This window comes from Brachyistius frenatus, unplaced genomic scaffold, assembly GCF_029030835.1.
Source record: "Brachyistius frenatus isolate BFR_SWC_R1_liver_20210118 unplaced genomic scaffold, ASM2903083v1 Contig_184, whole genome shotgun sequence".
Lineage (NCBI taxonomy): Eukaryota > Metazoa > Chordata > Actinopteri > Embiotocidae > Brachyistius > Brachyistius frenatus.
In genome coordinates this window covers 178,425-205,530 of record NW_027210783.1, presented here as the reverse complement: position 1 = coordinate 205,530, position 27,106 = coordinate 178,425, and the positions used below count along the sequence as shown (strand labels likewise).

Genomic DNA, 27,106 nt, shown 5'->3' with positions numbered 1-27,106 from the left:
TGGACCGGACAGGTGTTCCTAATAAAGGGACCACTGTGTGCTGGGCCTCCATATACATACAAGACGTTTGGGTATAATAATACAAAACTAAAAAACTGTCTCAGACATAGAAAAGAGAGGCGGACATGACATCCACGTCTCGAGGTTACATCATCTTGTGTCGTGTTTCATGAGCTCATTGGTTTTGTTTGAGCCACCGGAGCGTCAGCAGGGAGTTCAAATACTCGGCTGGTGTATTAGTACGCGGTTCAATGACACGCAGCATCATTACCAGTGAAGATCGGTGTTGTTCAGATCTACCAGGAACACTTCACTCGTTTTAACTCGTGACTTTTTTTGCACGTTTGTTCTCCGGTAAAACAAACAGCACAACAAGTCTGCAGCTGTTCAACCACGAGTAAAGCAGACTGACCTGTGCACGCGCTGCAGCCTCTCCAGCTCCTCCGGACTTTAAAATAGAAACGCCGCGATTTTTGTCCTTTTCTGTCTTTTTCTGTCCTCTTCTTCTGTCCTCTTCTTCTTTAGTCTTCCTCGCGGGCGCTTTAAGTTTTCAACACGAAAACGAACGAAGCGGCTTCACAGCTGACTTCAACTCTACATTCATGTTTTCATGCTTTTGGTTTTAGTCCCACATTAAACACAAATGCAACTTTCTCCGGTTCGGGTTTTTTTTTTTTTTTTTTTTTTTTTTTTTTTTTTTAAATATTATTCCTACTCTTGCACATGGAGCTTTGTTTGGCGCCGTTTAATGACGTCAGACTTGTCGCTTACGCGCCGCTTGGTGTTTTTATATATAACGGTGTCCGATAGTATTAAATTAGTCACATTTTATTATTAGACGTTAGTGTGTGAAAAAAACGGCATAATCTTCTGTGAGCAACTTATCAGAGTAATCACTCAAAATGAAAAAATAACGTGATTCATACTTCAGACACAAAAGTGCAGCACAGATTATGTTGTTTCCATTCAACACTTTGTTCTGGATTTCCACCTTGAGTAGAAGTTCTTACAACAATGTGAAAACGCTCAATTAGACGACAATTAAAAACCCTTCTTTAAAAGTACAGACAGCAGGAGCCTTTTCAAGTGAGTCCTTGATTTTTTCCTGATTGGGTAATTTATTGAAATGAAATTATGTGAGAAGTTTAGAGGGCAAATCTCAGCTTGGTGGATCTATGAACAACTCAGACATGTGAAATATCGTTGGGATAGGAGGTGCAATTACGCTGGTTCATGTTAACGACCACTCATCCAAGCACACAAACTTTCCTTCAGGTGATTTTCTTGGGAATCACTGAATTCATTTCCATTGTTGCACAGATGACGCCCAGATATATTTATCTATGAAGACGGATTATACACTGCTGAAGAAAATAAAGGGACCACTTAAAAACTCAATGTACCTCCAATCAATCCCACTTGTGTGAAATCAAGCTGTCCAGTTCGGATCAACACTGATTGAGGATCAGTTTCACCTGCTGTTGTACAAATGGAACAAACAGGTGGAAATGAGGCAATTATCCAGACAACCCTATAAAGGAACGGTTCTGCAGGTGGTGACCACAGACCGGTTCTCTGTCCTCGTCCTTTCTGGGTGATCGTTGGTCCCTTTTGCATTTTGCCAGTGTCCTCACCACTAGAGGGAGCATGAGGTGTCTCCAACCCACAGAAGTTGTTCAGGTAGTGCAGCTCATCCAGGATGGCACATCAATGCACACTGTGGCAAGAAGGTTTGCTGTGTCTGTCAGCACAGTGTCAAGAGGACGGAGGACATACCGGGAGACGGGCCGGTCCACCAGGAGACAGGTACCCTGACTGCCATTAGGTCCCGGGATGAGATCCTCAGACCCGTTGAAGACCATCTGCTGGTGCAGCGGGTCCTGGGTTCTTCTGATGCAGGACAATGCTCGGCCTCATGTGGCTGGAGTGTGTCAGCGGTTCCTCCACGATGAAGGCGTCAACGCTCCGGACCGGCCCGCCCGTCCCCCAGACCCGAATCTAATCCAGCACATCCGGGACATCGCGTCTCGTTCCGTCCGCCGACGCCACGTCCACCGCAGACTGTCCGGGAGTGGACCGATGCTTTGATCCGGGTCTGGGAGGAGATCCCTCAGGAGAACATCCGTGGTCTCATCAGGAGCATGCCCAGGTGTTGTAGGGAGTGATACAGGCACGTGGAGGACACACACACTACTGAGACTCATTTGGACTTGTCTTCAGGAATCTCCACAGAAGTTGGATCAGCCTGTGATCTGATTTTTCCACTTTTATTTGGAGTATGATTCTGAATCCAGACCTCCATGGATAATGATTCTGATTTCCATTGATCATTCTGATGTTATTTTGTTCTCAACACATTCCACTATGTAATGAATCAAGATTTGAACTGGAAGATTTCATTCATTGAGATCTAGGATGTTGTTTAAGTGTTCCCTTTATTTTTTGGAGCAGTGTATTAATCTGAATTGCGTCCCAACTGCAGTGCTGTTCGTAAAACGTCCGAAGATAAACCGGTTGGACATCACCGGTTTCATCAATTTCTAAAAGGTTGTTATTTGATCCCTTGTGTCAAATCTTTATCTGAAAAGCACCTAAAGCTATTAAACAAATGTAGTTGAATGGAAAGTATAATATTTCCCTCTGAAATGTAGTAAATGAGTAAAAGTATAAAGTGGCATCAAATGGAAATACTCAAGTAAAGGTACCTTAAAATTGTACTTGAGTAAAAAAATTCCACCATTGGAAAATACATATATTTGTAGACAGTCATAAAATGAAGAGCAGCGTGTACATTGGAGGAATAATACTTTATTAATTATTCGACGGATTTAATATATTTACACTCACTAGCCACTTTATTAGGTACACCTTGCCAGTGCCAGGTTAGACCCCATTTTGCCCTCAAAACAGCATTAATTCTTTGAGGCTCAACACTCCTCAGAGATTTTGGTCCAGACTGACATGACTCCCATTCAACTTCTCAAAACGTCTGAAAAAACGATCCATTTGCTTTAACGAGCAGTTGAACAGGTGTGCCTAATAAAACGACCCCTGAGTGTATACATCAAATATGAACTACATGCATTCATAAATAGAGATACATAAACATACAAATATCGTCATATGAACAAACTTGGCACTGCAGACTTTTCCCAGCGAGTCAGACACTGGTGGTTTGAATCAGAGACACTTTAAAAATCTCATCGTCTAATAATCTAATCACTCTTTTAAAAACTCCATTATTATCAGAGATTAAGCATATCAAGGTTTTTAAAAATACAATAATTATTATAATTTCTATTTGAATCAGGCAGATTTACAGAGATTCTTCAGCATGGTTAGTGAGGTTAAAGGTTGAGACATTTACACCCAGTTGGGATTCAGTCACTTCAAATACAAAATAAACTGCAGAAATTACAGGGTCATTTGTAGATGACGTTTATTTCCTTCCCTTTAAGAGAAGCTGCTCTGATTGTTCTCAGAACACCCAGAGAGTTTCCAAACTATCATTTGTCCTCAATACCTCATGCAGGTTAGGTTATTTGTTTATTGTAATTTTTCTTCAAACAAAAATTGAATTTGCGCTGTGATTGTATTAATGGATGCCAGCTCAATAATCCTGAGAATATTACAGCGTATAAGGGTGAATTAAAAGGTCCCACGGAGAAGAAGGAAGCAACGACCTCCACGAGGAAGTATTCAGAGTGTCGTCTCTTGATCAACATCATCACTGAGTTCTTCATGTTAACGTGACTGCTGGTACGAGAACATTTGTGACGTCACCATGGAAACCTGAAACTGGAGCAGAGAAACAGCAGATTTTGGGTCAAATTTTTGCGGAACAGAAAATCTTCAACAAGTGTTTCTGAGCCCATGCAGTGATTTCCACAACAGAATCATGTGCTGTTTTTAAAGCAGTGTCGCCTGAGGGCCCAAAGATCACAGACAACATCAGATTTTGGGTCAAACTAAACGGCCAACAGAGACCCTTGAAATTCTTCAGAAAGTCTGCGGCGATGGAGCGACGAGCCGGGCGAGGTCTCCTGAGTGACGTCCACGTTTTCAAGAGGGGGCGGAGCTTCACTATCCAAGACTGAAGAAGGCGTGTCAGGTTAGGAGACAGCAGGTGGGTTTAATTTCACGTTGGCAAGGTTGTGTCACCATGAATTCGTCCCCCAGAGTCAGACTGTCAACACAGACTTCCACTGGGACCTTGTGAGGCGTCTGAGGGAAGAACATTCACTGCGAACCACCTGACCTGTGGCGCCGTGGCAACAGGGTTCTCCAACACAACAACAACACCTGCTCACAGCGCATTTAAAACCCTCCACAACACAATCGTAGCGCTTCTTTCTGTTCCCCCAAAGTCTGATGTTTCGCTGCTCAGGAACTCCGGTGCTGATGTTGATCAAGCTGTGAAACTTGGAGTACTTCCTCATGAAGGTTGAAGCTTCCCGTGCGCAGGCATCAAAAGAAGTCTCTGAACTTTGTGATTGCTCGTCGAATCTTTTACTATCAGAATATTACAGATTCCTGCGATCAACATGCCAGTGCCGAGGAAACACAAAGCTGCTCAGGGAGCTGATGAGACTGACTAGTGCTCGTACGTTCCCAGCCGACAGCATGCGAGCGCTTTGCTCAAAAAGCAACAGCAGAACACCGACTCCAGATCTCTGAGCCTCGCTGCAGCAGCGTCTGGTGTGACTGGCCCTGAAGAGAAGAACTATCATTTTTGTCAAAACGCAGCCTTTCCTGAGGACATGACGGAACCATTATTATATTCAACATTGGAATGCATTATTCAGACCCGGAGAACATAATGAAGTGCTTTCAAATGGTATGCAGCCTTTTAGGACCACCAAGTACTTACGTTGGAATCAAGTATAGTGTTTGTGTTTCATATTCAAATGTCACTTCCTTTGTTTCTCCAACTAAATTTGAGATTCTTGCTGAGGCATGCATCCGTTTCCTCCCACACAAACAGGAGTCTTCAGCTCAAATTGGAACGTGTCCTCTGACCTCCACCTCCATTCAAGGAGGAAGGAGGAGCAGATGCTGGCCAGACTTCATGTTGGAATGCAGCCTCAGACGTCTCCTGTTATCTCCAGGTCGGCCGGGTGGTCTTGCCCGAGTCCCGAGAATGCGAGGATTTGTCGGAGAAGCTGCCGCTGTCGTTCCGCCGGTGGCCTTTAGGGGGAGCCGGCGAGTCGCGTAGCAGCGAGCGAGGAGATGACCTGATGCTCTGGGACCTCCTCAATGGAGAGGAGGAGGAGAGGCTGAGGACATCTGACAACCTGGAGGATGCGGCGACTCTCAGAGACCCTGTTCGGGTGAAAGCCGTTGAGGTGCTGGGTGGGAGGACAGAGGAGGAGGTGGCGTTGGGGGAAATTTTAGAGGAGGAGTCCAAGCCGGCGTGGGTGGAGTGAGAAGGAGGAGTGAGGGTGGTGTGGGTTCGCCTGAAAGAAGAAGAGGCGGTGCTTCGGGTGAACCCTGGAAGCGGTGATGATGAAACGGTAGTGGCTTTGTGCAAAGGTGTGGCGGGGGCGCTGACGCTGCCTCCTCCTCCAGCCAAAGTGAGCGCCCGAAGCGTGGAGCGACACATTTTCTCCTCCGGCTGGGGTCTGGGTTTTGTCGAGGGCTTTCGGACGGACGGCTTCCTTTGCAAGTCCCGCTTCTGCTCCTGAGCCGATACCCGAGTACCTGAAATCGTCTGGCCTTTCAAATCCTTGGGGTCCGGCGTCTTGTGGACGCTTGATCGCCGCGATGAAGGAGCAGTCGCAGGCCTCTCTCCTCGTCGGTTGGAGGTGCGGTTGAGGTCGGAGGTCAGACCGGTGGGCGCCGCGGTGCCGGAGGAGCCCCGGCCGTGGGCGGGCAGCTTCTCGGCACGTTTGACCAGAGACGGAGCGCCTCGGCTGCTCCTGGAGATGGGAACCACCCGCCTCATGGTCTGGTTCTCTGAGTTGGTGAGGGTGCGGATGGGTTTGGATCTGCCCGCGACAGAGGCGGTGTTTGGAGCTGCGGGTTTGATCCCGGCGCGTCGAGGTTTCGAGGTAGGGAGGTTCTTGGTGGGTGGTTTGGATTCTGGCCTTCCGTCGGCCGCCTCTGGCTTTTCCTCGGTCGGGTGGCTGGTAGCCGTCTTGTTTTTGCTCGTGGCATCTGTGGTTTGCCTCGGGACGGTCGTCACACCGCTCGTCTCATTGGCGGACGCCGCTGCTTCGTCCCCTCGATTGGCCGGTCCACCATCTTCCTCAGAGCCATCTGCGGTGAGAGCAGGCTCTGCACTGGCTGATGCAGGCTCTGCCGGGCGCCACCTGGGGGAAGAATCAGCGAGTGACGAGTCGTCACAGCGGGAGACGGGCACCGGTTGGCTGCTAATTGGTACGGGCACCGGCTTCTCATTGGCCGGCTGAGGTTTCGAAGGCATGCGATTGGCTGGGACGGAGGGAGCTCGTTGGATCCCTCCCCGGTTGTCACGCCGACACTGATCCATCTCAGCGTGTGCGTTGTGCGTGTCGCTGACGGCCTCACACACGCCCGTCACACACCACACGACCACCTCCTCCTCTCGCCCCTCGTCTTCCTCTCTTTGTGACGAAGAGGAACTCGTCTCGGTAATTTGCACTTCAGACTTTTCTGCATTCTCAGTCCGTTGGGAAATATTCCGCACCTTCGGTTTGCTCAACGCCTCTTCTTCCAAATCTGTGATTACCACATCGTCCCGGTGACGAGTGCCGCGGTGGACTTCACTGCGGCTGGTCAGGCCGGTCGTCTTGTCAAATGCTTTCGGCTCGGGCACCAGAGTGCATTTCTCTAAATCTAAAACCACAGACACATTTCCTGCGGTAGCAGCGCTGCGTTCGAACTTCTCGTCCCCGCAGGCGTCCGGTCCATTAAAATCCTGCTCGGCTGAAAGCGTCGCCCGGCCGCCGAGTCGACCGTTGTCGTGGTTGTTGTGGTCAGACTGCTGGTTTGAATCCGAGGTAGGTTTGACTGTGACTGTATTTGTGGGATTGGTGGTGTTCACTTGAGTCTGAGTAGCGCTGAAGCTGAGGTAAGAGGCGGTTGCATGGTTTGTGTTTTTTGGACTCCTCTTGGGAGGTGAAGAGTGGGTTTGCGGTGACATCTGGCTGAAGGACGGACTTCCGCTCCCACATTCGGGTGAGGCTGACGGGAAAGCCGTCCTTGCGTCTCCCCTTCCTCTCTGCTGGGAAACTTTGTGGTCAGCGGGCGCCATTTCCAGGAGCATGCTGAGTTCGCGCTGGGCAGCGACAGACGGCGAGGTGGACGGAGAGTTCCGCGAGCGTCGTAAGCTGCCGGACCGTCCCGGAGGACCGCGGGGGTTGTCGAGGGGCGAGCGGGGGCGGGACGTAGGCGCCAGGAGCTCCGCCAGCAGCCCGGCCTCATCGTGTCGTGACACGGCAGCCGACATGTCTGTCTCGCTGCTGCAGCGCCACCCGAAGGCTCCACCCACCTACGAGACAAGGGGAAGTTATTTCTAGTTACGCAGTTTGTGTGCGTTTGTCTGTCAGTGTTTCGGAGCGTCTGTGTGCCTTCCTACCTCCTCGCCTCCAGCCCAGGAGTGCCTCTTCTGCTCCTCCAGCTCCTGTATTCGCCGGCGACGAGCCACCTCCTTAGCCTCGCGCTCCGTGTTCTCCTTCAGAGAAAGAAATCACTTTAATACTTTACTACTGTGGTTCTGGCTCCGTATCCACGCGACTGCTTTGAGCACGAGCCAACAGATAGTAGGCGTGTTGGAAAAATGCATGCACTTCAGCTGCTCTTCAGCTGCACTTCAGCTGCACTTCAGCTGCTCTTCAGCTGCACTTCAGCTGCACTTCAGCTGCTCTTCAGCTGCACTTCAGATGCACTTCAGCTGCACTTCAGCTGCTCTTCAGCTGCACTTCAGCTGCTCTTCAGCTGCACGTCAGCTGCACTTCAGCTGCTCTTCAGCTGCACTTCAGATGCACTGTAGCTGCACTTCAGCTGCACTTCAGCTGCACGTCAGCTGCACTTCAGTTGCACACTTTTCCTGATTTGTGGTTATCGTATTTTTGAGATATTTCTCAGATGATAAAAACAGGACTGCAAGAGCGATGTGATGTTTCGTTGAAAAATTAAGATCCCATCAAACCAGACAAGAAGATTGTCTGCTTCAGGATCGATGCGTTATAGAAAAGCGCCAGCAGAGGGCAGACTTTCTTTAGTTCCGTACTGGGAACCAATTACAACAACCTGTGACATCCAGCGTTTGTGTTTCACCGTGATTGCGTCCCTGAAATTGTGCGCCCACCTTGACGGCGTTGGTGAACCTGCAGCAGAAGGTGTGGAAGATGCCGAAGCACTCGTCCAGCCTGAACGTCTCTCTGTCCTCGCAGAAGAAGTCGATCAGCTCGCTGCCTTCCTTCTTCAGCTGCTGCCGGCCGACGCGCAGCGAGCACAGGGACGACGTGGCGCCCTGACCGGCGACGAACACAGAGACGCACACGTGTTAGCAACGGCAACACAACACGTATGTCACACCTGCGTCCTTATTTCTGTTAGCTGTTCCCAGTCTTTATGCTAAGCTACAGCTAACAGGCTGCAGGAAACTCAAATTATCATGAATTCCTTATTTTAATGCTGCAACCTGACCTTTAACTAATGTAACTGTTTTATAAGGTGGCAGGAATGTATTGTGTATTGAGCTGCAGAAATGAGTTGATCGGTCAAAATTATTATCTTAAAAATTAATGAACATTTTCTGGTTTTAAACCGTTTGTCAGAAAAATGAAGACAAATAGTGACGAGCATTTTTACATTGGTTTCTGATGACCAAACGATTTGTTAAGAAAATTATGGGCAGATTGATAATGAACTGTGTGTGTGTGTGTGTGTGTGTGTGTGTGTGTGTTACCTGCAGGAAGGTGTCCAGCTGCTGCAGCAGCTCCGTGTCTCTCTGGACGTTGTCCTCTACTGAGCGTGTGCGAGATGTCAGCCACTGCAGTTCAGCGTCCAGTGTTTCCAAGGAGATCCTGCAAAAAAAAGAAACAAAAACAAAAATCTAAATTCATGTATTTTTATTTACACTGTGATTTCATCTACTTTTATTTCAGTTTAAGACAGAAGCAAAGGCCTGGGCTTTGAAAGGGAAAAGCTTTACAGCACACAATCAGCAGAGGGCGCTGTTCTTCCAGACTCTTTACTGGTGAATGAACGGTGGAAAAAAATACTTTAATAATTGATGCTTATTTAGAGAAAGGGTTGAGGCAGAGGGGCTGATGGGAAATGTAGTGTGTATTTGGGAGTGTGTGAACATGAAGTGATGTCTCACCTGGCTGCAGCCTGGACGTGACTGAGCTTCAGAGGAAACTCCAGCAGCTTCTCGCCTTTTTTTTTAGCCTCCTGAAGGACAAACGAGAATTATTTCAGTTTTATAGTTCGACATTTTGGACAAACAGCTCTCACAATGTCCTCTCTCTTCAGGTCGGAAATCTAATTGATCCGCTTGGAGACAGAAGTGATCCCCCCCGTGAGTTTAACTTTAAAAATGTCAACGTAGGACATGTAAAACAACTATAACGAGAAGCAAAAGGAGCTGAAAGACACACAAACGGACCTCGTGGGGACACAAGACAACCACAGAGACAGAATGACTACAAACAGAAACTAAACCACCACAAAAGAGGTGTAACAACTAAAGACACAAAACAATAAAAATAAATGAACAAATAAAAAGCTGCAGAACACCCAATAGGAGACAGGAGACAGTGAGGTGTCTTGTTCCTGTACGAAGCTCCGACGGTCCATCAGACTCAGTGTTACTGACCAGAGCGACGAAGTGCAGCAGGTTCATGCCCGGTTTGTTGGCCTTGGTGTCGGCCAGAGACAGGAGGGACGACAACTTGAAACCCACCGCGTTTCCTGCATAACCTCCCTGCAACACACAGAAAACGCTGCAGTTAAAACACAAACAAAGATGACCTTCTTTTTTTATTTTGAGCATGCCGCTGTTGAAGTTTGACGTGTAAAAACATTATGGGCTCGTCACAACCGGGACGGCCATGATGGAACTTGGACCGAGAGACAAGAAATGTAAACAACCAGTCGCCTTCTGAATCGTCGGTTGCCATGGCGATCCCCGCCATCCCCACAATCACATCACCAAATCCAAACCGCAGGTCCTATCGGCAAAATGTTTGAACTAGAAGCACAAAAAGACTTTGCTGCACGACCGGTGTGATTTATATATTTCTGGTGTGAAAGCCCCTCCCACTCGGCTCGGTCATGTGACACGTTCCAGTTCGGAACATTCCATGCAATACACACCCATTATAATCTCCGAAAATGATCCAAAAAGTTCATAAAACTTGTACTGTGTTTTCTTAAAAACCATACTATGTAATTAAACACAATTTTAGAAGGTACAAATCCAAAGTGTTGTGACTTGTTAAAACTTTGAATGATGTTTCTACTGTAAAGTATGCTAGAGTTATCGGGCTCCAAAGGTGGCTGAGTATTTCACTCATCGGGACAATTTTCCATTTATTTCAATGGAGAGATTTTCTCTGTTAACTTCTACAGTGGTGATTATTTTCTGTTTTACACTGACTGGATTTGAGTTATTTGTCATTATTAGTCTGAACATGGGTGGAACCAACATGATGATGAGTCAGCGCTCCGTTCACTGCACAGACACATGATTTGTAGATCAGAGCTCAGACTAGTTTCACTTCTACGAGACAGAAACTCTCAGTCGCTGCTGCTGAGAGATAAAATGGAGCAGAAAGGAGTTCAGCTGGACCGAGAAACCTTCTCTTGTTCCATCTGTCTGGATCCACTGAAGGATCCGGTGACTCTTTCCTGTGGTCACAGCTACTGTATGAAGTGTATTAAAGACCACTGGGATGAAGAGGACAGGAAGAGAGTCTACAGCTGTCCTCAGTGCAGGAAGACGTTCACACAGAGGCCTGTCCTGGAGAAAAGCACCGTGTTGACAGCTTTAGTGGAGGAGCTGAAGAAGACGGGACTCGAAGCTGCTCCTGATGATCACTGCTATGCTGGACCTGAAGATGTGGCCTGTGATGTCTGCACTGGGAGGAAGCTGAAAGCCACCAAGTCCTGTTTAGTCTGTCGGGCTTCTTATTGTGAGAAACACCTCCAACCTCATTATGATGCTGCAACATTCAAGAAACACAAGCTGGCCGACCCCTCCAAGAAGCTCCAGGAGAACATCTGCTCTCGTCACAATGAGGTGATGAAGATCTTCTGCCGCACCGATCGTCAGATTATCTGTTCTCTCTGTTTAATGGAGGAACATAAAGACCACGACACCGTCTCAGCTGCAGCAGAAAGGACGGAGAAGCAGAAGGAGCTCGAGGGGAGTCGACGAAACCTCCAGCAGAGAATCAAGAAGCAAGAGAAAGAAGAGCTGCTGCTTCAGCAGGAGGTGGAGGACATCAACGCCTCCGCTGATGAAGCAGTGGAGCACAGCGAGGAGATCTTCACCCAGATGATGCGCGATGTGAAGCAGGAGATCAGATCTCAGCAGGAAACCCAAGTGAGTCGAGTCAGAGAGCTTCAGGAGAAGCTGCAGCAGGAGGTCGCTGAGCTGAAGAGGAAAGACGGCGAGCTGGAGAAGCTCTCACACACGGAGGATCACGAGTTCCTGCAGAGCTTCTCCTCACTGTCAGCACTCGGAGAGTCCACACACTCATCCAGCAGCAACACTCGGCCTCTCACCTACTTTAAGGAAGTGACAGCAGCTGTGTCACAGACCAGAGATTTACTACAGGACGCTCTGAGGGATGGACAGACAAACATCTCAGAGACTGTTAGTGAAGTGGACGATTTACTGTCAGGACCAGAACCAAAGACCAGAGATTTACTACAGGACGCTCTGAGGGACGGACAGACAAACATCTCAGAGACTGTTAGTGAAGTGGACGTTTTACTGTCAGGACCACAACCGAAGACCAGAGATTTACTACAGGACGCTCTGAGGGACGGACGGACAAACATCTCAAAGACTGTTAGTGAAGTGGACGTTTTACTGTCAGGACCACAACCGAAGACCAGAGATTTACTACAGGACGCTCTGAGGGACGGACGGACAAACATCTCAGAGACTGTTAGTGAAGTGGACGTTTTACTGTCAGGACCAGAACCAAAGACCAGAGATTTACTACAGGACGCTCTGAGGGACGGACGGACAAACATCTCAGAGACTGTTAATGAAGTGGACGTTTTACTGTCAGGACCAGAACCAAAGACCAGAGATTTACTACAGGACGCTCTGAGGGACGGACGGACAAACATCTCAAAGACTGTTAGTGAAGTGGACGTTTTACTGTCAGGACCACAACCGAAGACCAGAGATTTACTACAGGACGCTCTGAGGGACGGACGGACAAACATCTCAGAGACTGTTAGTGAAGTGGACGTTTTACTGTCAGGACCAGAACCAAAGACCAGAGATTTACTACAGGACGCTCTGAGGGACAGACGGACAAACATCTCAAAGACTGTTAGTGGAGTGGACGTTTTACTGTCAGGACCAGAACCAAAGACCAGAGATTTACTACAGGACGCTCTGAGGGACGGACGGACAAACATCTCAAAGACTGTTAGTGGAGTGGACGTTTTACTGTCAGGACCAGAACCAAAGACCAGAGATTTACTACAGGACGCTCTGAGGGACAGACGGACAAACATCTCAAAGACTGTTAGTGAAGTGGACGTTTTACTGTCAGGACCAGAACCAAAGACCAGAGCTGAGTTCTTAAGATATTCACGAGAAATCATTTTGGATCCAAACACAGCAAACAGAAATCTGTTATTATCTGAATGGAACAGAAAAGTAACGTCAGTGAATCAAGAACAATCTTATTCTGATCATCCAGACAGATTCACTCGTTGGTGGTTTCAGGTCCTGAGTAGAGAGAGTCTGACTGGACGTTGTTACTGGGAGGTGGAGAGGAGTGGAAGAGGAGAAGTTTATCTATCAGTCGCATACAAGAACACCAGCAGAGAAGAGCGGTTTGGATCTGATGACAAATCTTGGTCATTATGTTGTTACCCAGAAGGTTATAGATTTTACTACAACAAAGTCCGTACTGCCGTCTCAGGTCCTCTGTCCTCCAGAGTCGGAGTGTACCTGGATCACCCAGCAGGTATTCTGTCTTTCTACAGCATCTCTGGAACCATGACTCTCCTCCACAGAGTCCAGACCTCCTTCACTCAGCGGCTCCACGCTGGACTTGGTTTATATTATTCTGGATCCACTGCAGAGTTCATTAAAGTCAAATAGACTGCAGTGATTTCAGTGATTTCAGGAACTGCTGGTTAAAATGTGTATTTCAGTGTTTACTTCACTGCACAGAGATCAGCTGTCTGTTCTGCTTCAGGAAGGTTTGTGTTGACGTGTTTGTGTTGTTATTGTCTCTTCTGATGTTCGGGGTCAGTTAGATGAAACAAATCAGACCTCCTTCCTTTAATCGCAAAGATTTTGTTCTGACTTTGTAGAGAAAGAAAGAAATTTCTATTGATTGTTTTTTCAGACCGAATGTTGTTCTTGATTAAATCGATGTACAAATGAAATCCTGTAAACTGTAATCATCACGATCATTATCAACCAAGACTTCAGGTATTAGTTTATTGTACCGACCTGATTCTCTGATTTTGTGGATAAATGCATGAAATCCTTCAACTGGTCATTCAGCAGACTTTCTGGATTGAATGAACAAACTGAAGGTTCACATGATGAATAACGCTCTTGTTTGTTTTAATTTACGTTTCACTTAGTTTAAGTTCATTGTTATGATTAGCGGATGTTGTGTGGGAGTCATTGTGTTTCAATTTCAAACCAACTTCTTCCGCATTTGAATTTAAAAGAGATTTGATAAACAGTTTTTAATCTCATGTTTGTGAGTAAAAAGGAAAGAATTTGTTCTTTTATTTGACCTGATACGGGTTATTCTTGCATGTGGATACACTTTTATTAAAGATGATTTATTTTCACCTTAAGCCTTGAAACAATCTCATCATGTCTATATGTTGATGATGAACAGAGTCCGCTGCAATATGACCGGCTCATGCTGTTATTAAAATATACGGACTGACTTTGTTTGTTTCCAAGTTGAGAATCTGCAGTCGTGGAAATGTGTTTTTTTCTTTTTCTTTTCTTTTCGTTGTTGTTGTTGTTGTTTGTCGGTTGTGTTGAAGAATCAATAAATAAAGTTGACTCAGTTTGAACATCCTACGTCTTCAATGACCGGCAGATACAGCAGACAGCGTCCAATAAGATCCGTTTAATGCTCAGATATCATTTTGGTCCCGCGTGTTGAATGTAGCTTCTTGGGTGATGCTGACTCTGTTTTCTTCTTGCGGAGGTGAAACAGCATCTCCAGGATGTTTCTCACCAAACCACCAGTTTTGTAACGGCCTGTTTTCTTTCTGCGTCCATGTTCATCCATCATCTTCCGCTTATCCGGGTCGGGTCACGGTGGCAGCAGGTCAAGCAAGCTGACCCAGACTTCCCTCTCCCCCGCAACATCTTCCAGCTCATCCTGGGGGATCCTGAGGTGTTCCCAGGCCAGCTGGGAGATATAATCCCTCCAGCGTGTCCTGGGTCTTCCCCAGGGTCTCCTGCTAGTTGGGCGTGCCCTGAAAACCTCCAGAGGGAGGCGCCCAGGGGGATCCTGATCAGATGCTGAACCACCTCAGCTGACTCCTTTCAACACGAAGGAGTAGCGCCTCAACTCCAAGTTCCTTCCTAATGTCCGAGCTCCTTCCCCGATCTCTAAGGCTGAGCCCGGCCACCTACGGAGGAAACTCATTTCAGCAGCTTGTAGCCGCGACCTCGTTCTTTCAGTCACGACCCAGAACTCGTGACCATCGGTGAGGGTCGGAACGTAGATCGCCCGGTAAACTGAGGCGTGTCAGTCAAGACAGCCCAGCAATGTCCAGCGCCTTCTGCATCTCAGGGTGGATCTCATCCACCCCCGGTGCCTTGCCACTGAGGCGCTTTTTGACTACCTCAGAGGCCTCTGCCAGGGATATGGGTGTGCCCCCCCCCAAAGTCTTCAGACGCTGCCTCCTCTCCAGAGGGCATGGTGGCCGGGTCTTGGAGTTCCTCAAAGTGCTCTTTCCACCGCCCGACGATGTCCCCCGTCCGAGTCAGCAGCAGCCCCCCCCGGTTCCAGAGCCGGTGCTGTGCGTGGAGGTGAGCCCAACTATATCCAGCTGGTACCACTCCACCTCCTGCACCAGCTCCGGCTCTTTCCCCGCTAGCGAGGTGATGTTCCACATCCCTAGAGTTAGTCTATGCCGCCGGCGATCGGCTTGCCCGGTCCCCCGGGCCGGCCCACCGCCCGGTCAGCATTGCATCCGACCTCGATGCTTGTCCCTGCGGGTAGTGGATCCACAGGGTGGCTGCTCCATGTTGTTTCTTCTAGCTGAGCCTGACCGGGCCCCATGGGCGAAGGCCCGGCCACCAGATGCTCACCGGCAAGCTCCCCTCCTGGGTCTGGCTCTGCGAGGGTGCCCCGGTTACTCCGACCCGAGCGAGGTGACTTCAGACCGTGGGCTGCTGTTCATCTGGGTTTTGTGAACCGCTCTTAGTCTTGGCTCTCACCTGAGACCAGTTTGCCTAGGGAGACCCTACCAGGGGCTGGTGCCCTGGACAACATAGCTCCCAGGATCACTGAGCCACTCAAACCCCTCCACTACATTAAGGAACCAACCTGTGGTGAATTATAAGAGCTGACAAATCCGTTCACTGCTCAGACATTTTGTTCAGATCAGAGCTCAGACTAGTGTCACTTCTACAAGACAGAAACTCACACAGTCGCTGCACCAGTTTTGTAACGGCCTGTTTTCTTTCTGCCTCCATGTCTCATCTTCTATTTGATTTAGCTCTTCTTATGTGGACTCCAATAAGAACGACCAACCATCAATTTGAAATTGACCTGCCACTGTTGTTCATTTGTTGGTACAGTAAACAGCTCATTGAAAACATTCTCATAATTCCCCCTGAAAAGTTAAGAAATGAAAAAAAAACTAAAAAAATTGGTCTCAAATGGCCTCAACAGATTTGTTAGTACCTCTAGAAAATAAATAGAAATAAAATGAAGGCCACATTTCTTTTTGGATGCAGCGGGCTTCCTGGCAGACAATCCAGGAAAACTCCACTGTTGAAGAAAAGCTTTACAAAAAATATAAAATAAAAACTACGTGAATTTCCTAAAATGGACAGCGAAGAGCTGCTTTGCTGCATCCGACACGGGGATTCTCCAATCTCAAGTCTATCGGCATTCTGCAGCGAAACCTGCTGCCCAGTGTTTGAAAGTTTCGGTCTCAGGTCCTCTAACAGGATCAGGAGCCAAAACACACGGCTGAAAGCAGCCAGATTGGATCGGAACAAAACATCGGACTGTTGTGACTTCGATGAGTCCTGATCTAAATCCCATCAAACATCTACGAGAGAAAAACCCGACAGCCGGATCAGTCAGGTCAAGAAGAGTCGACACAAGTCGCTGGCTCATATGGTTGGACAACAAAATATGAGGTCAAGGGTCCAATCGATTCTGTCATTGCAATTTTCATTTGTTCCATTCAGCAAAAACTTCAATCAGGGCGGCTAATTTGTTAGTTTCCTTTCAGTTAGACTGAAAAGTTTAAATGATTCAGGTAAAAACGAGGTTTGTTGGAGATCTGCAGGGAGCTTTTTTTTTAATTTTACCGCGGTTTAGTCAGCTGGACCGACAGCAGACACATTAATGTGGAAACACAGCAGGCTGACGGATATATATGAAGCTGTTTTCTTGTTGTTAATTGAAAGGGGTTCTGTGTCTTTTTCTTGTTATGATTCATTCATGTCGTGTGTTTCACTCACAGCGTTGAGGATGTTTCCGGCCTGCAGCACCAGGTGGAGAACGGCGTGGAGCTCCTCGCAGCTCATCAGCTCTGGAGGAGACGGAGATGATGGAGATAAAAAAAAACAACAGCATCACCTGCTGGAAATCAGCCCCAGAAAAGAGATGAGAGGAAAATAAAAATGAGCTCGCAAACAAAGCGGAAATGAAAGACGACGGGAGGTTGTGTCATCGGCGGCCGTGTGGAGGGTTGGTTAACGGTTCGTAACGAGTTCACACACACACACACACACACACACACACACACACACACACACACACACACACACACACACACACACACACACACACACACACACACACACACACACACACACACACACACACACACACACACACACACAGCTAAAAATAATCCAGGTGTTAGCTGGCATGGAGTGTGTGAAGGGAGGAGGAGAGTGTTTGGATGCTGACGTCTCGCTCTGTATCTCTGCACCAACGATGGAGACGAAACAAACGACAAACCAACTCTGGAAGTCGACATTTTTAAAAACACAAGTCTTATGTTGTTGTTGTTGTGTTTTTTTAAACACCTGACCTGTGGCATCTCTGGTGACAACTCGAGTGATCGGACCTCCCGTCCCTCCTCCGTATGCAGATGAACGCCTACATCGCGTGAATAAACACGTGAACGCCGTGGAAGCTTATTTAACACGTTGAGACGTCTTTGCTCTCCGCAGCCGTATTTTAATTCTCCCTCCGTTAGGAATTTATTTCGCGTTTCGTAAATGTCTGAACACTCGAGTTCGTAATTGCCGACCTGCACCGTCAGACCCGAGCGGATCGTGTCGGTTCCGGCGGGTTTGAGAGGGTCTGGCTCTGCGCTGCGGTGGAACCGATGAACTGTGTGTGTGTGTAATCTTGTTAAATCGTAAAGGTTTGGCATCAAGATGAAACTTACCGGGAGAATGAATCGATAACGGTGGACTGATACAAGAGGAGCCGACCGGCATCATGAAGTTTATAAAGTTAATCTGGATGTTTCAGAGCTGCTGTCGGTTCTGTCGGTTCTGTCGGTTCCGGTCTTTTTTACGCAGAGACGTGAACCGTTGGAGCTGAAAGCAGCACACAGAGCAGCTGATGTACGGACGGCGCTGTGAGGTCGTTACCTTCGGTGGCCGAGCGAAGCACCTTCATGTCTCGTTTCATGGCCTCGATCGCTCCCGGAAACTCCTCCTTCAACAGCATGGACTCGATGCGCACGGAGTAACTGCAGAGAGACACGTCACGGTTTCTCAGTTTGATCGGTTGAGGTTTTTTTGAAGAATTTTCCCAGAAGTTGTGATGCAATTTTGAGTGTTTTCATCGCCGTAAAATTCTGCTCGTTGAGGAAAGGAGTTTCTTCTTTTTTTTTTACACTATAACCCCGATAAAGAGACGTACGTAATGACTTCCTATGACAATAAACATGCTGCACATCACAGAAATATTTTACTTATAATATTTTGTATTAGTTTTTTAACTTAAGGGGCTGAAATTGACCAAAACAAAAGTACTAAAGGTGACGTAGCGTCACAGAACAGAAAGTCTCTGACTGTAATAAAGAAACAACGGCTCCACCTGCTGTTATAATAAAAGCTTTAGATCAGGGGTGTCAAACATACAGCCCGCGGGCCGGATCCGGCCCGCCAGGGGGTCCAGCTCGGCCCGCCGGATGACTTTGCTAAGTGTGAAAATTACAGAAAGACATAAATTGCATTTCTATGAGAATATGGAGGTTTATGAGTACAAACGTTTTTTTTAAAAATTTTTTAATCGATCCAGTAATTGCTTCAAAAACAGCGTAAATGCGACGTCTGCTCCGGAGGAAGAAGCGCTCGGTGCCACAGGCAGCCGCGCTCGCTGCTCGCTTTGTGACGCGTTTCACGTCAAACGCGTCACAAAGCGAGGGAATCTGCAGAGGAGATCCCAGGCAGATAAACAGTGGGCTGATGTCTGAGTTTTTGGTCTTTATGTTTCTAGTTTATTGTAGAAAGACCTTAAAATAGAGTTTATCATCCAAAAACCTTCACCAATGATTTAAACAAAGAGAAATATTGTCATTATGTGTGTGTTATTATGCTATGATTTTACTGGTCTGGACCACTTGAGATCAAAGTGGGCAGTATGTGGCCCCTGAACTAAAATGAGTTTGACACCCCTGGTTTAGATGCTGTTTAAATCACATAATGTTCACTTTGAGTTTCTCCGGTCAGTCAGCTGACTTCCAACGAGGAGTTCTGTTGTTCTGCTGATTAAAAATCAGGAAATTTTAAATCTTCCTCAATTATTGCGATCGCAGGATTGTAATTTGGAAAAGGGACTGATTAAAGTTCACAGACATCTGAAATGTGACCTTCAGTTGAATCTTTAAAAATATTTTTTTTTTTAAAAGATTGACATTTTGTATATATTTTTTGGATCAGAAGGAAACTCTCGGACCGCTGAGTGTTTGTTGGCGTTCAGGTGACGACGGCTCACCTGGGCAGCTGAATCAGCAGGTACACGAAGGAGTCGGCCAACGGGAGCTTGGACACTTCGCCTCCGTACGCCGTCAGCTTCTTCACCTTCAGGAGAGCGGACGCACGAAGCAGGAGGTCAAACTGGTGTGTGTGTTTCTGTGTGTGTGTGTGTGTGTGTGTGTGTGTGTGTGTGTGTGTGTGTGTGTGTGTGTGTGTGTGTGTGTGTGTGTGTGTGTGTGTGTGTTTCACCTCCTCTGTCTCTGGCAGCAGTTTCAGCAGCTCCCTCAGAGGCTCCGCCCCATAGGGCTCACTGTTGCCACGGCGAATGTCGTCCACTATCGTCTGATTGGACCTGCAGGAGGAAGATTTACATTTGATTAAAAAAAAATACTCTGCTATAAATAACAATTTGTGGTTTTTCAAGTGAACAAGTTGAAGAAACTGGTGAAAACGTTTTATGATTAAAGCTCGTTGTCTTTTCACTTCCTGTTCTTCCAAAGTGTCAGTTTGTTGCTGGAGGTGAATTGATTTTCTCCGTCAGACGTGGTAGCCCCGCCCCCTCGCCCTCCCTCACGCCTGTATGTCTCCGATTGTTTGGTAAGCACTCGGTCTGAACACGTCGAGACACCGTAAACACAGTTGGGACGTCCGACCTCTGGGGGTGCAGACGGGTTAAAGGACCCCCAACCGTGAGCCAGAGGAGCAGGACCCCCAACGGACGCCACGCAACACGGTTAAACTCTTTGTGCTGCTTCGTGGTCGTTTTGAAGTCATGCTGCATCCTTCTTTTGTAGTTGGTGTTTCTTCCTGTCTCTCTGCGAGTGTTTTCCATCTCGGTGTGGACATTTGACGTGTCACGTGGTCACGTTGTGCCTCCTTGTGGTTGTTTTGTGTCTCTAGTATTTTTTGTCTCTTTGTGGTCCTTTTCTTCCTCGTTGTGCTTCTTGTGCTTCTTTTGCAGCAGCCTCTGTGAGTTGAAGCCGATGGTCCTCCTTCAGCCGTCGGCCGGATAAATAATCCATCCGTGGACGTAAAGCCATTCCTCTCCTCTGACATGAACGTCTCTTTCGTCCCTGTCTAACTTCCTACATAAGACGCCAGCATCACGGCATGTGTTTACCCATAACACCTCGAGATGAGGTTGTGAAAAACACATCACGGCATTACACGCCAACACCCGCTCTGTCAGACGGTTACCGCGGCGCGTTCAGTCCGTCAACACGTGAACTCCATTCCTGTCTCTGATTGCTTTTGTTGTCTGTTCAGCAGCCAAAAACCCAAAGATGCTGCGTTTACTGTCAGAGAACTGGTAAAACCATGTTTAATTTCGAGCTCTTCAGGGTGTATTTGTGGCTCCACATGCAGGAAAACCTTTTACATGAATGGAAAATCTGGACAGATGTGAAAAAGAAAAAGTGTTTGCTTTACCTCTTGAACTGTTTGAGGAAAATCCCAATGTTCATCCCTCGCTTCGAGTCCAGAAGGGAGACCTGGTGGACAAACACGGAGAAAGAGAAAGAGGTCAGGGCTCAGGTGGAAACGCACACTTCACCTCTCCCACACCTTCAACAAACAGCAGCACACGCCACCACAAACATACCTCTTCTTTGGTTTCTCTGAACGAGCTCCTCGTCCTCCCTCCCCCGGTGAGCGTGGCCTTGGTGTTTGATTGACAGTCGTTCTGACTAAACAGCTCCTCGATGGTCTGGACGTCGATCTGGTACTGCTGCTGCACCTGGCCCTGAGTCCACAGGTTGGCCCGCCCCTTCACCTGCGGCACACATTTTACCGACGTCATACCACATTTCTGGATCGGACGCGAGCCGAATTTCTCTTCAGTCCCAAGAGATTTAAGAAAAGCATTCAGTCATGTTTGAGGCATCCCTGACTTTTGCCCACGAGCAAGGCATCATAAAATCCCTATATTTTTAAATGGACTTTGGATGTGACGTTCTTTTTCACAAACAATTTAGCAGAAATCAGGTCAGGATGGACACACTGCTGCAAGAATACACGCACACACACACACACACACACACACACACACACACACACACACACACACACACACACACACACACACACACACACACACACACACACACACACACATATATACAATGAAAAGCTAAATCTACCTGATCCTCTGGAATCGTTTTCCAGAAGAAACTCCTCACCCTCCTCTTCTTTCTCAGGCCTGCTGCAGGGTCTCCCAGCCCCAGAAGCAGGGGAGGAGGGGGGGGGAGGGGGAGGAGGGGGAGGAGGAGGAGGAGGAGGAGGAAGGTCGGGCAATCTCGTCTGGTCGCCGTCGACGTCGGAAAATCTCAAGGGAGGACGAGGAGGAGAGGGCGGAGACATCGGCGTGTCGGCCACAGCTGCGTCCTCCGGTTGGAAGCAGAAAGCCTCGCTCTCATTGGCCGGGGAGACGCTGCCCATCACGTGCATCCCCGCAGCTGATTGGACGGAGCCAGAGAGGGAAGTGTCGGCGGCAGACAAGAAGGTCACCGGGCCGATGGGGGACCATGGCGAGGGGTGTGGTGACGACGAAGAAGAAGACAGGACATCGAGTTTCGGAACATTGGAGGACGTCGAGGGGTCAAAGGTCAAACGAAGCTGTAAGCAGAGAGATGGAGAGAAATCTGAAAGTGACAATGTACACCTCGTTGCACGGGATGGTAGCTACCTGCTTCGGGAGGCGAATGACCAACTGAAGAACATTCACCACAAACATTTGCTTTTGCGTGGTGTTGCCTTTGTTTTGTTTTTTGCTGTCGACTGTCTCGCTCGTTTTAAGTTAAAATATCTCAGCAACTATAAAATGAATTGTTGTGAACATTTTGGTTCACATCATTCGTGTTCCCCTGAGGATGAACTGTGTGATATAACACTTCATGACTGTTGATGCTCTTACTCACAACAACGACAAACAGAACTGTAATATTCCTGCAGACAACTGCTCCTCTGCTTTGTTTACTCCGTCGTACCGGAGGAGACTCGGAGCAGGACGTCCATATATGGCCTGCGTCACAATTAGACTACATTCCTGCAGTGATTAATTATTTATCACACACACACACGTGGTCAGAGTCCCACGGGTGAAGTTCTGGCTACATGTCGACAAAGATATACACTTCCTGCCGATGAATTAAAGATGAAAGCGTGTGTGAAAGAAAGTTACGTAACTTAATCTCACATTTCTGTTTGATCGCCCGATTTCTTCCGTCAAATTTTCAACTCAATCGTGCTAACAACCCGTCCCGTCCACTGTGTGTGTGTGTGTGTGTGTGTGTGTGTGTGTGTGTGACCTGATTACTCCTTAACTGTTCATTTATTTGGGGACATAACAATGCATCCAGGCTACATTTAAAATGTGTTTAATTTGATGCCGTTTTACTGATGGATAAAATGATCAATCACCAGATATGAGTAAACACTTTTCTCAACTATCTTGGGTCTGTTGAATGTCGGCACACATCTAATCCAGAAACCAGTAATTATATTGGTAAATCTGGAGTTTACTTGTAAAACTTTTTATTTCCATTTTCAATTTAAATGGTGTTTAATTGATTCAATTATTTCATTCTTATCTAAGCTTATTTTCTTGAATTATTTGATCATTTAGTTACTTTAAAATTTTATTTTAATAACATTTCAAATCATATTTAACAATATTAGCTCTAATTCGAACAAATACTTGGTTTGTGTGCTGCATAAAATTCCCCTTGTCTATTATGGGGCTGGGATTATTTAAAGGTGAAAGTATTGCGCTTGTTTGTATTTTTATTTATGTATTTATTTATTTAGAGCAGGTGCAGAACATATCTTGAATTGTAAATAAATAAACATTACATGCAGATTAATTTTCGATAAAGGTCAGTTGAAAATAGAAACTTTTTAAACTGTCCCCCATAAACTGAAATGGTTAATAAACCAAAAAAAAACATCTTTAAAAAACACATATTAATACTTCATTAATTATCCAAACAATAATGTTTAGGATTGAAATATTTACAGAAAAAAAGCACGAAAAACTAAATTAGCAGAATTTCTCGACGGAGTCTGGCGAGTTGTTTTGGTAACGACATCGTTGAAGAGAAGTGAGTTTGTTTCAGATGCCCGGCCGGGGCTGCCATGCGCTACCGTGGTAACTGGTCAGAGTGCTACTGATCGTCGTGGTAACAGACAATGACAGTTTGTTTACTTGACAGACATCAGACTCGGGTCAGAGTGTGTATGTGTGTGTTAAAAAAAAACAGGAACGTTCTCGTGTTCTCCTGAAGCTGCTCCTCTGCCTCTACGCTGTTTCCTCCGTCAGCCCTCCATCTTCAGAGGCTCACGGACGAAAGGTTCTCAGATGGTGCTCGCTCTATCGCTCTCTCTCTCTCTCTCTCTCTCTCTCTCTCTCTCTCTCTCTCTCAACAGTTTTGGGGGTCCGATTCAAACTCGAGTGACGATGACATCATCCAATCACGCGACTTGAAATGTAAAAATAGACGGGGGCCAGACTGCTGACCCGGTTCACAGGAAGCATTGTGATGTGATAATGGGTGGAGGGCTCGATTAGGAGGGTGAACTACTCCTGCTGTAACTAGTAGGCTTCACACTGCTGCTGCAACCAAAACTACCAGTCGGAGTAGCACTGCTGCCACGTCCTGAACGAGCCTGCAGCACACAGACCGACGGGCCGAGAGGTCACGGGACCCCCCGGGTTCACCGATGCAACAAAACTACACACAAGTACAAAACCACAACGAAGACGCAACCTGACTACAAAGAGATGCAAAACAAGCACAGAGACACACAAGACAAGGAAGAGACAAGACAAGGAAGAGACACAAGACAACTAAGAGACACGAGACAACCAAGAGACACGAGACAACCAAGAGACACGAGACAACCAAGATGAGACTCAAAACGACCGCAAAGAGACAGAAAACAAACACAAACAGAATGTGTTGGATTTTTTTTTGGACTCTCCATGTTGTTGATTGAATCTTAAATTTGAATGCTTTAATCAGTCGGAAGATTGTTTTGTTTAATGGCAGAGTACAAAGTGTATAAACCGAGTATATTTCTAGAGAATAGTTGAACCAGGTATTAATCATGAGTCAGTGTTATATGTGCAGTCCAACGTACATTGTGCCATAAAACAGCATCTGATGAGGAAGCAAGCTTTGTCAAAGAAGGTGAAAAGGAACCATTGTTCCAGAACACATGACAGCAGATGTGAAACCGACAGGATAAAGTCCAGACATGAACCCGATTAAAATCTCAGTCGCTCCCACAAGAACACTCGATCTATATCTATTGAAACCTTTGATGTTCAATGAAGCTACGTTACATCAGACTCCAAAGACTCTGTATGATTATGATCACTGCAAGTGGTGTGAATGGACCAGAGCATCCAAGCCGGCGAGGAATTACCACAACCACACACAAAACAACAGAGACAAAACAACAGAGACACAAAACAACAAAGAGACACAAGGCAACAAAGAGACACATAACAATAAAGAGACACAAAACAACAGAGACACAAAACAATGACAAAAAGACAAAACAACAAAGAGACACAAAACAACAGAGACACAAAACAACAAAGAGACACAAAACAACAAAGAAACACATAACAACAAAGAGACACAAAACAACAGAGACACAAAACAATGACAAAAAGACAAAACAACAAAGAGACACAAAACAACAGAGACACAAAACAACAAAGAGACACAAAACAACAAAGAAACACATAACAACAAAGAGACACAAAACAACAGAGACACAAAACAATGACAAAAAGACAAAACAACAAAGACACAAAACAACAGACACAAAACAACAAAGAAACACAAAACAACAAAGAGACAAAAACCAACAAAGAAACAAAACAACAAAGAAACAAAACAACAAAGAAATAAAACAACAAAGAAACAAAACAACAAAGAGGCACAAAACAACAGACACAAAACAATGACAAAAAGACAAAACAACAAAGAGACACAAAACAACCACAAAAAGAAACAAAACAACAAAGAGACACAAAACAACAGAGACACAAAACAATGACAAAAAGACAAAACAACAAAGAGACACAAAATAACCACAAATAGACACAAAACAACAAAGACGCAAAACAACAAAGACACAAAACAACAGAGACACAAAACAACAAAGAGACACAAAACAACAGAGACACAAAACAATGACAAAAAGACAAAACAACAAAGACACACAAAACAACAAAGAGACACAAAACATCCGGGAGACACAAAACAACAGAGACACAAAACAACAGAGACAAAACAACAAATAAACAAAACAACAAAGACACAAAACAACAAAGACACACAAAACAACAGAGACACAAAACAACCACAAAAAGACACAAAACAACAGAGACACAAAACAGCAAAGAGACACAAAACAACAAAAAGACACAAAACAACAGAGGCACAAAACAACCACAAAAAGACACAAAACAACAAAAAGACACAAAACAACCACAAAGAAAGAAAATATGATTATATCCTTTATTTCACTCAGAAACCCAAACGTGAACTTTGCGGTGGCGCTACAGAAGACGGCACTCAGGTTCATCCTCTGGGCACCATGAACAACTTCATGTCACTTGGCTGATACTCTACATGCTGTCACAACTTTCAACTGGCAAGAATAGCTTGAGCTTCAGATGCATGCTGGGAAATCTACTGTGACACTGAGGTGCACCATTCAGAAAAAAAAAAAGAATAAAAAAAAAGAAATCAACACACTTGTTGGTTTTCTTTTCTCAGCCGACCCAGTTCTGATCCATCTCCTGCCTTCGCTCCACATTCCTCCAGCGCCGGCTCTGACCTCGATACCGAGAGAGAGAGAGAGAGAGAGAGAGAGAGATGGACCTCGGCGCTGAAGAATCAGACACACGGTGAAAGAGTAACTGACAGCGACTCTGATCCACCGTGAAAAAAACCTCCTCCTCCTGTTTTGTCTTCCTCTAATTATTTTCCTGACAAACTGTCCGCTGACGTCAGAGTTCAGCAGAGTGAGAGCAGGACGCTGTCGTGGAAAACACAAACTTCACGGGCTACGCTGTGAAAACATAAACTCAGCTTTGTCAACTGAGGGTTCATAACGACTCCCAACGAGGACCGGGCATCAAAACTCTCCACGTGGCCAATGTCAAAAGCTGTCAGGGGCTGAACGTTGACATATCTTTGATGACATAGTACCAGAGTCCATTCAAAAAGTGGCCCATTTTTAGACTCGATCTCATTGTCGGGGTTAATTTGCGGCAGCAGTGAATCTGAATGCGGAGATACAGTTTGGAGGAAGAGCTGAGTGAATCTGTGCCTGAGTGGAAACTATTCAAGTGTGAAGGCGTGACGATATCTGAACATGTCAACAAGAAGTCATGCTCTCCAACTAAAAGGCGAAAGATCGATATAAAATAAAAAGCAGATTCCAGATTCAACTTCTGGATGGATATTTCAGTCATTTAAAATTCACAGTATAACCTCTGAACTGAGGGTGCGGGGAGGGTGTCACTGGTTGCTATAGCAACGGTCAGAGAGCCGACTGCGATGCCAACATGGCTGCCAGTGAAAGTGTACAGTCAAACACACACACACACACACACACACACACACACACACACACACACACACACACACACACACACACACACACACACACACACACACACACACACACACACACACACTGAAGTCACCACAAACCTGTTTGAGAAATAATGCACGG

The 27,106-nt window shown here is 46.5% G+C and overlaps 2 protein-coding genes across 2 annotated transcripts in view; one reads left to right on the top strand and one right to left on the bottom strand.

Annotated features, from left to right (window-relative positions):
- Window positions 1-2,796: 2,796 nt before the first annotated feature.
- Window positions 2,797-27,106, bottom strand: part of LOC138632414 (FH2 domain-containing protein 1-like) — a 29,092-nt gene continuing 4,782 nt past the window's right edge. The window contains 15 exon segments of the mRNA XM_069717960.1: window positions 2,797-7,471; window positions 7,559-7,654; window positions 8,291-8,455; window positions 8,894-9,011; window positions 9,311-9,381; window positions 9,806-9,913; window positions 16,871-16,941; window positions 18,020-18,120; window positions 19,371-19,456; window positions 19,601-19,703; window positions 20,780-20,841; window positions 20,952-21,122; window positions 21,490-21,601; window positions 21,603-21,964; window positions 26,122-26,203. Coding sequence (XP_069574061.1) covers window positions 5,099-7,471; window positions 7,559-7,654; window positions 8,291-8,455; window positions 8,894-9,011; window positions 9,311-9,381; window positions 9,806-9,913; window positions 16,871-16,941; window positions 18,020-18,120; window positions 19,371-19,456; window positions 19,601-19,703; window positions 20,780-20,841; window positions 20,952-21,122; window positions 21,490-21,601; window positions 21,603-21,796 — 3,831 coding nt within the window. The 5' untranslated portion in view covers window positions 21,797-21,964; window positions 26,122-26,203 and the 3' untranslated portion in view covers window positions 2,797-5,098.
- On the top strand, window positions 10,672-14,243 carry LOC138632437 (tripartite motif-containing protein 16-like). Its single transcript, XM_069718005.1, has 2 exons — window positions 10,672-11,797; window positions 12,491-14,243. The coding sequence occupies exons 1-2, from the start codon at window positions 10,676-10,678 to the stop codon at window positions 13,283-13,285; spliced, it is 1,917 nt and encodes a 638-aa protein (XP_069574106.1). The 5' UTR covers window positions 10,672-10,675; the 3' UTR covers window positions 13,286-14,243.

Coding starts and splice junctions, on each gene's coding strand:
- LOC138632437 (XM_069718005.1), top strand. CDS start 10,676: ATGATTTGTAGATCAGAGCTCAGACTAGTTTCACTTCTACGAGACAGA. Junction 11,798..12,490: donor TGAGGGATGGACAGACAAAC/ATCTCAGAGACT, acceptor AGACGGACAAAC/ATCTCAAAGACTGTTAGTGG.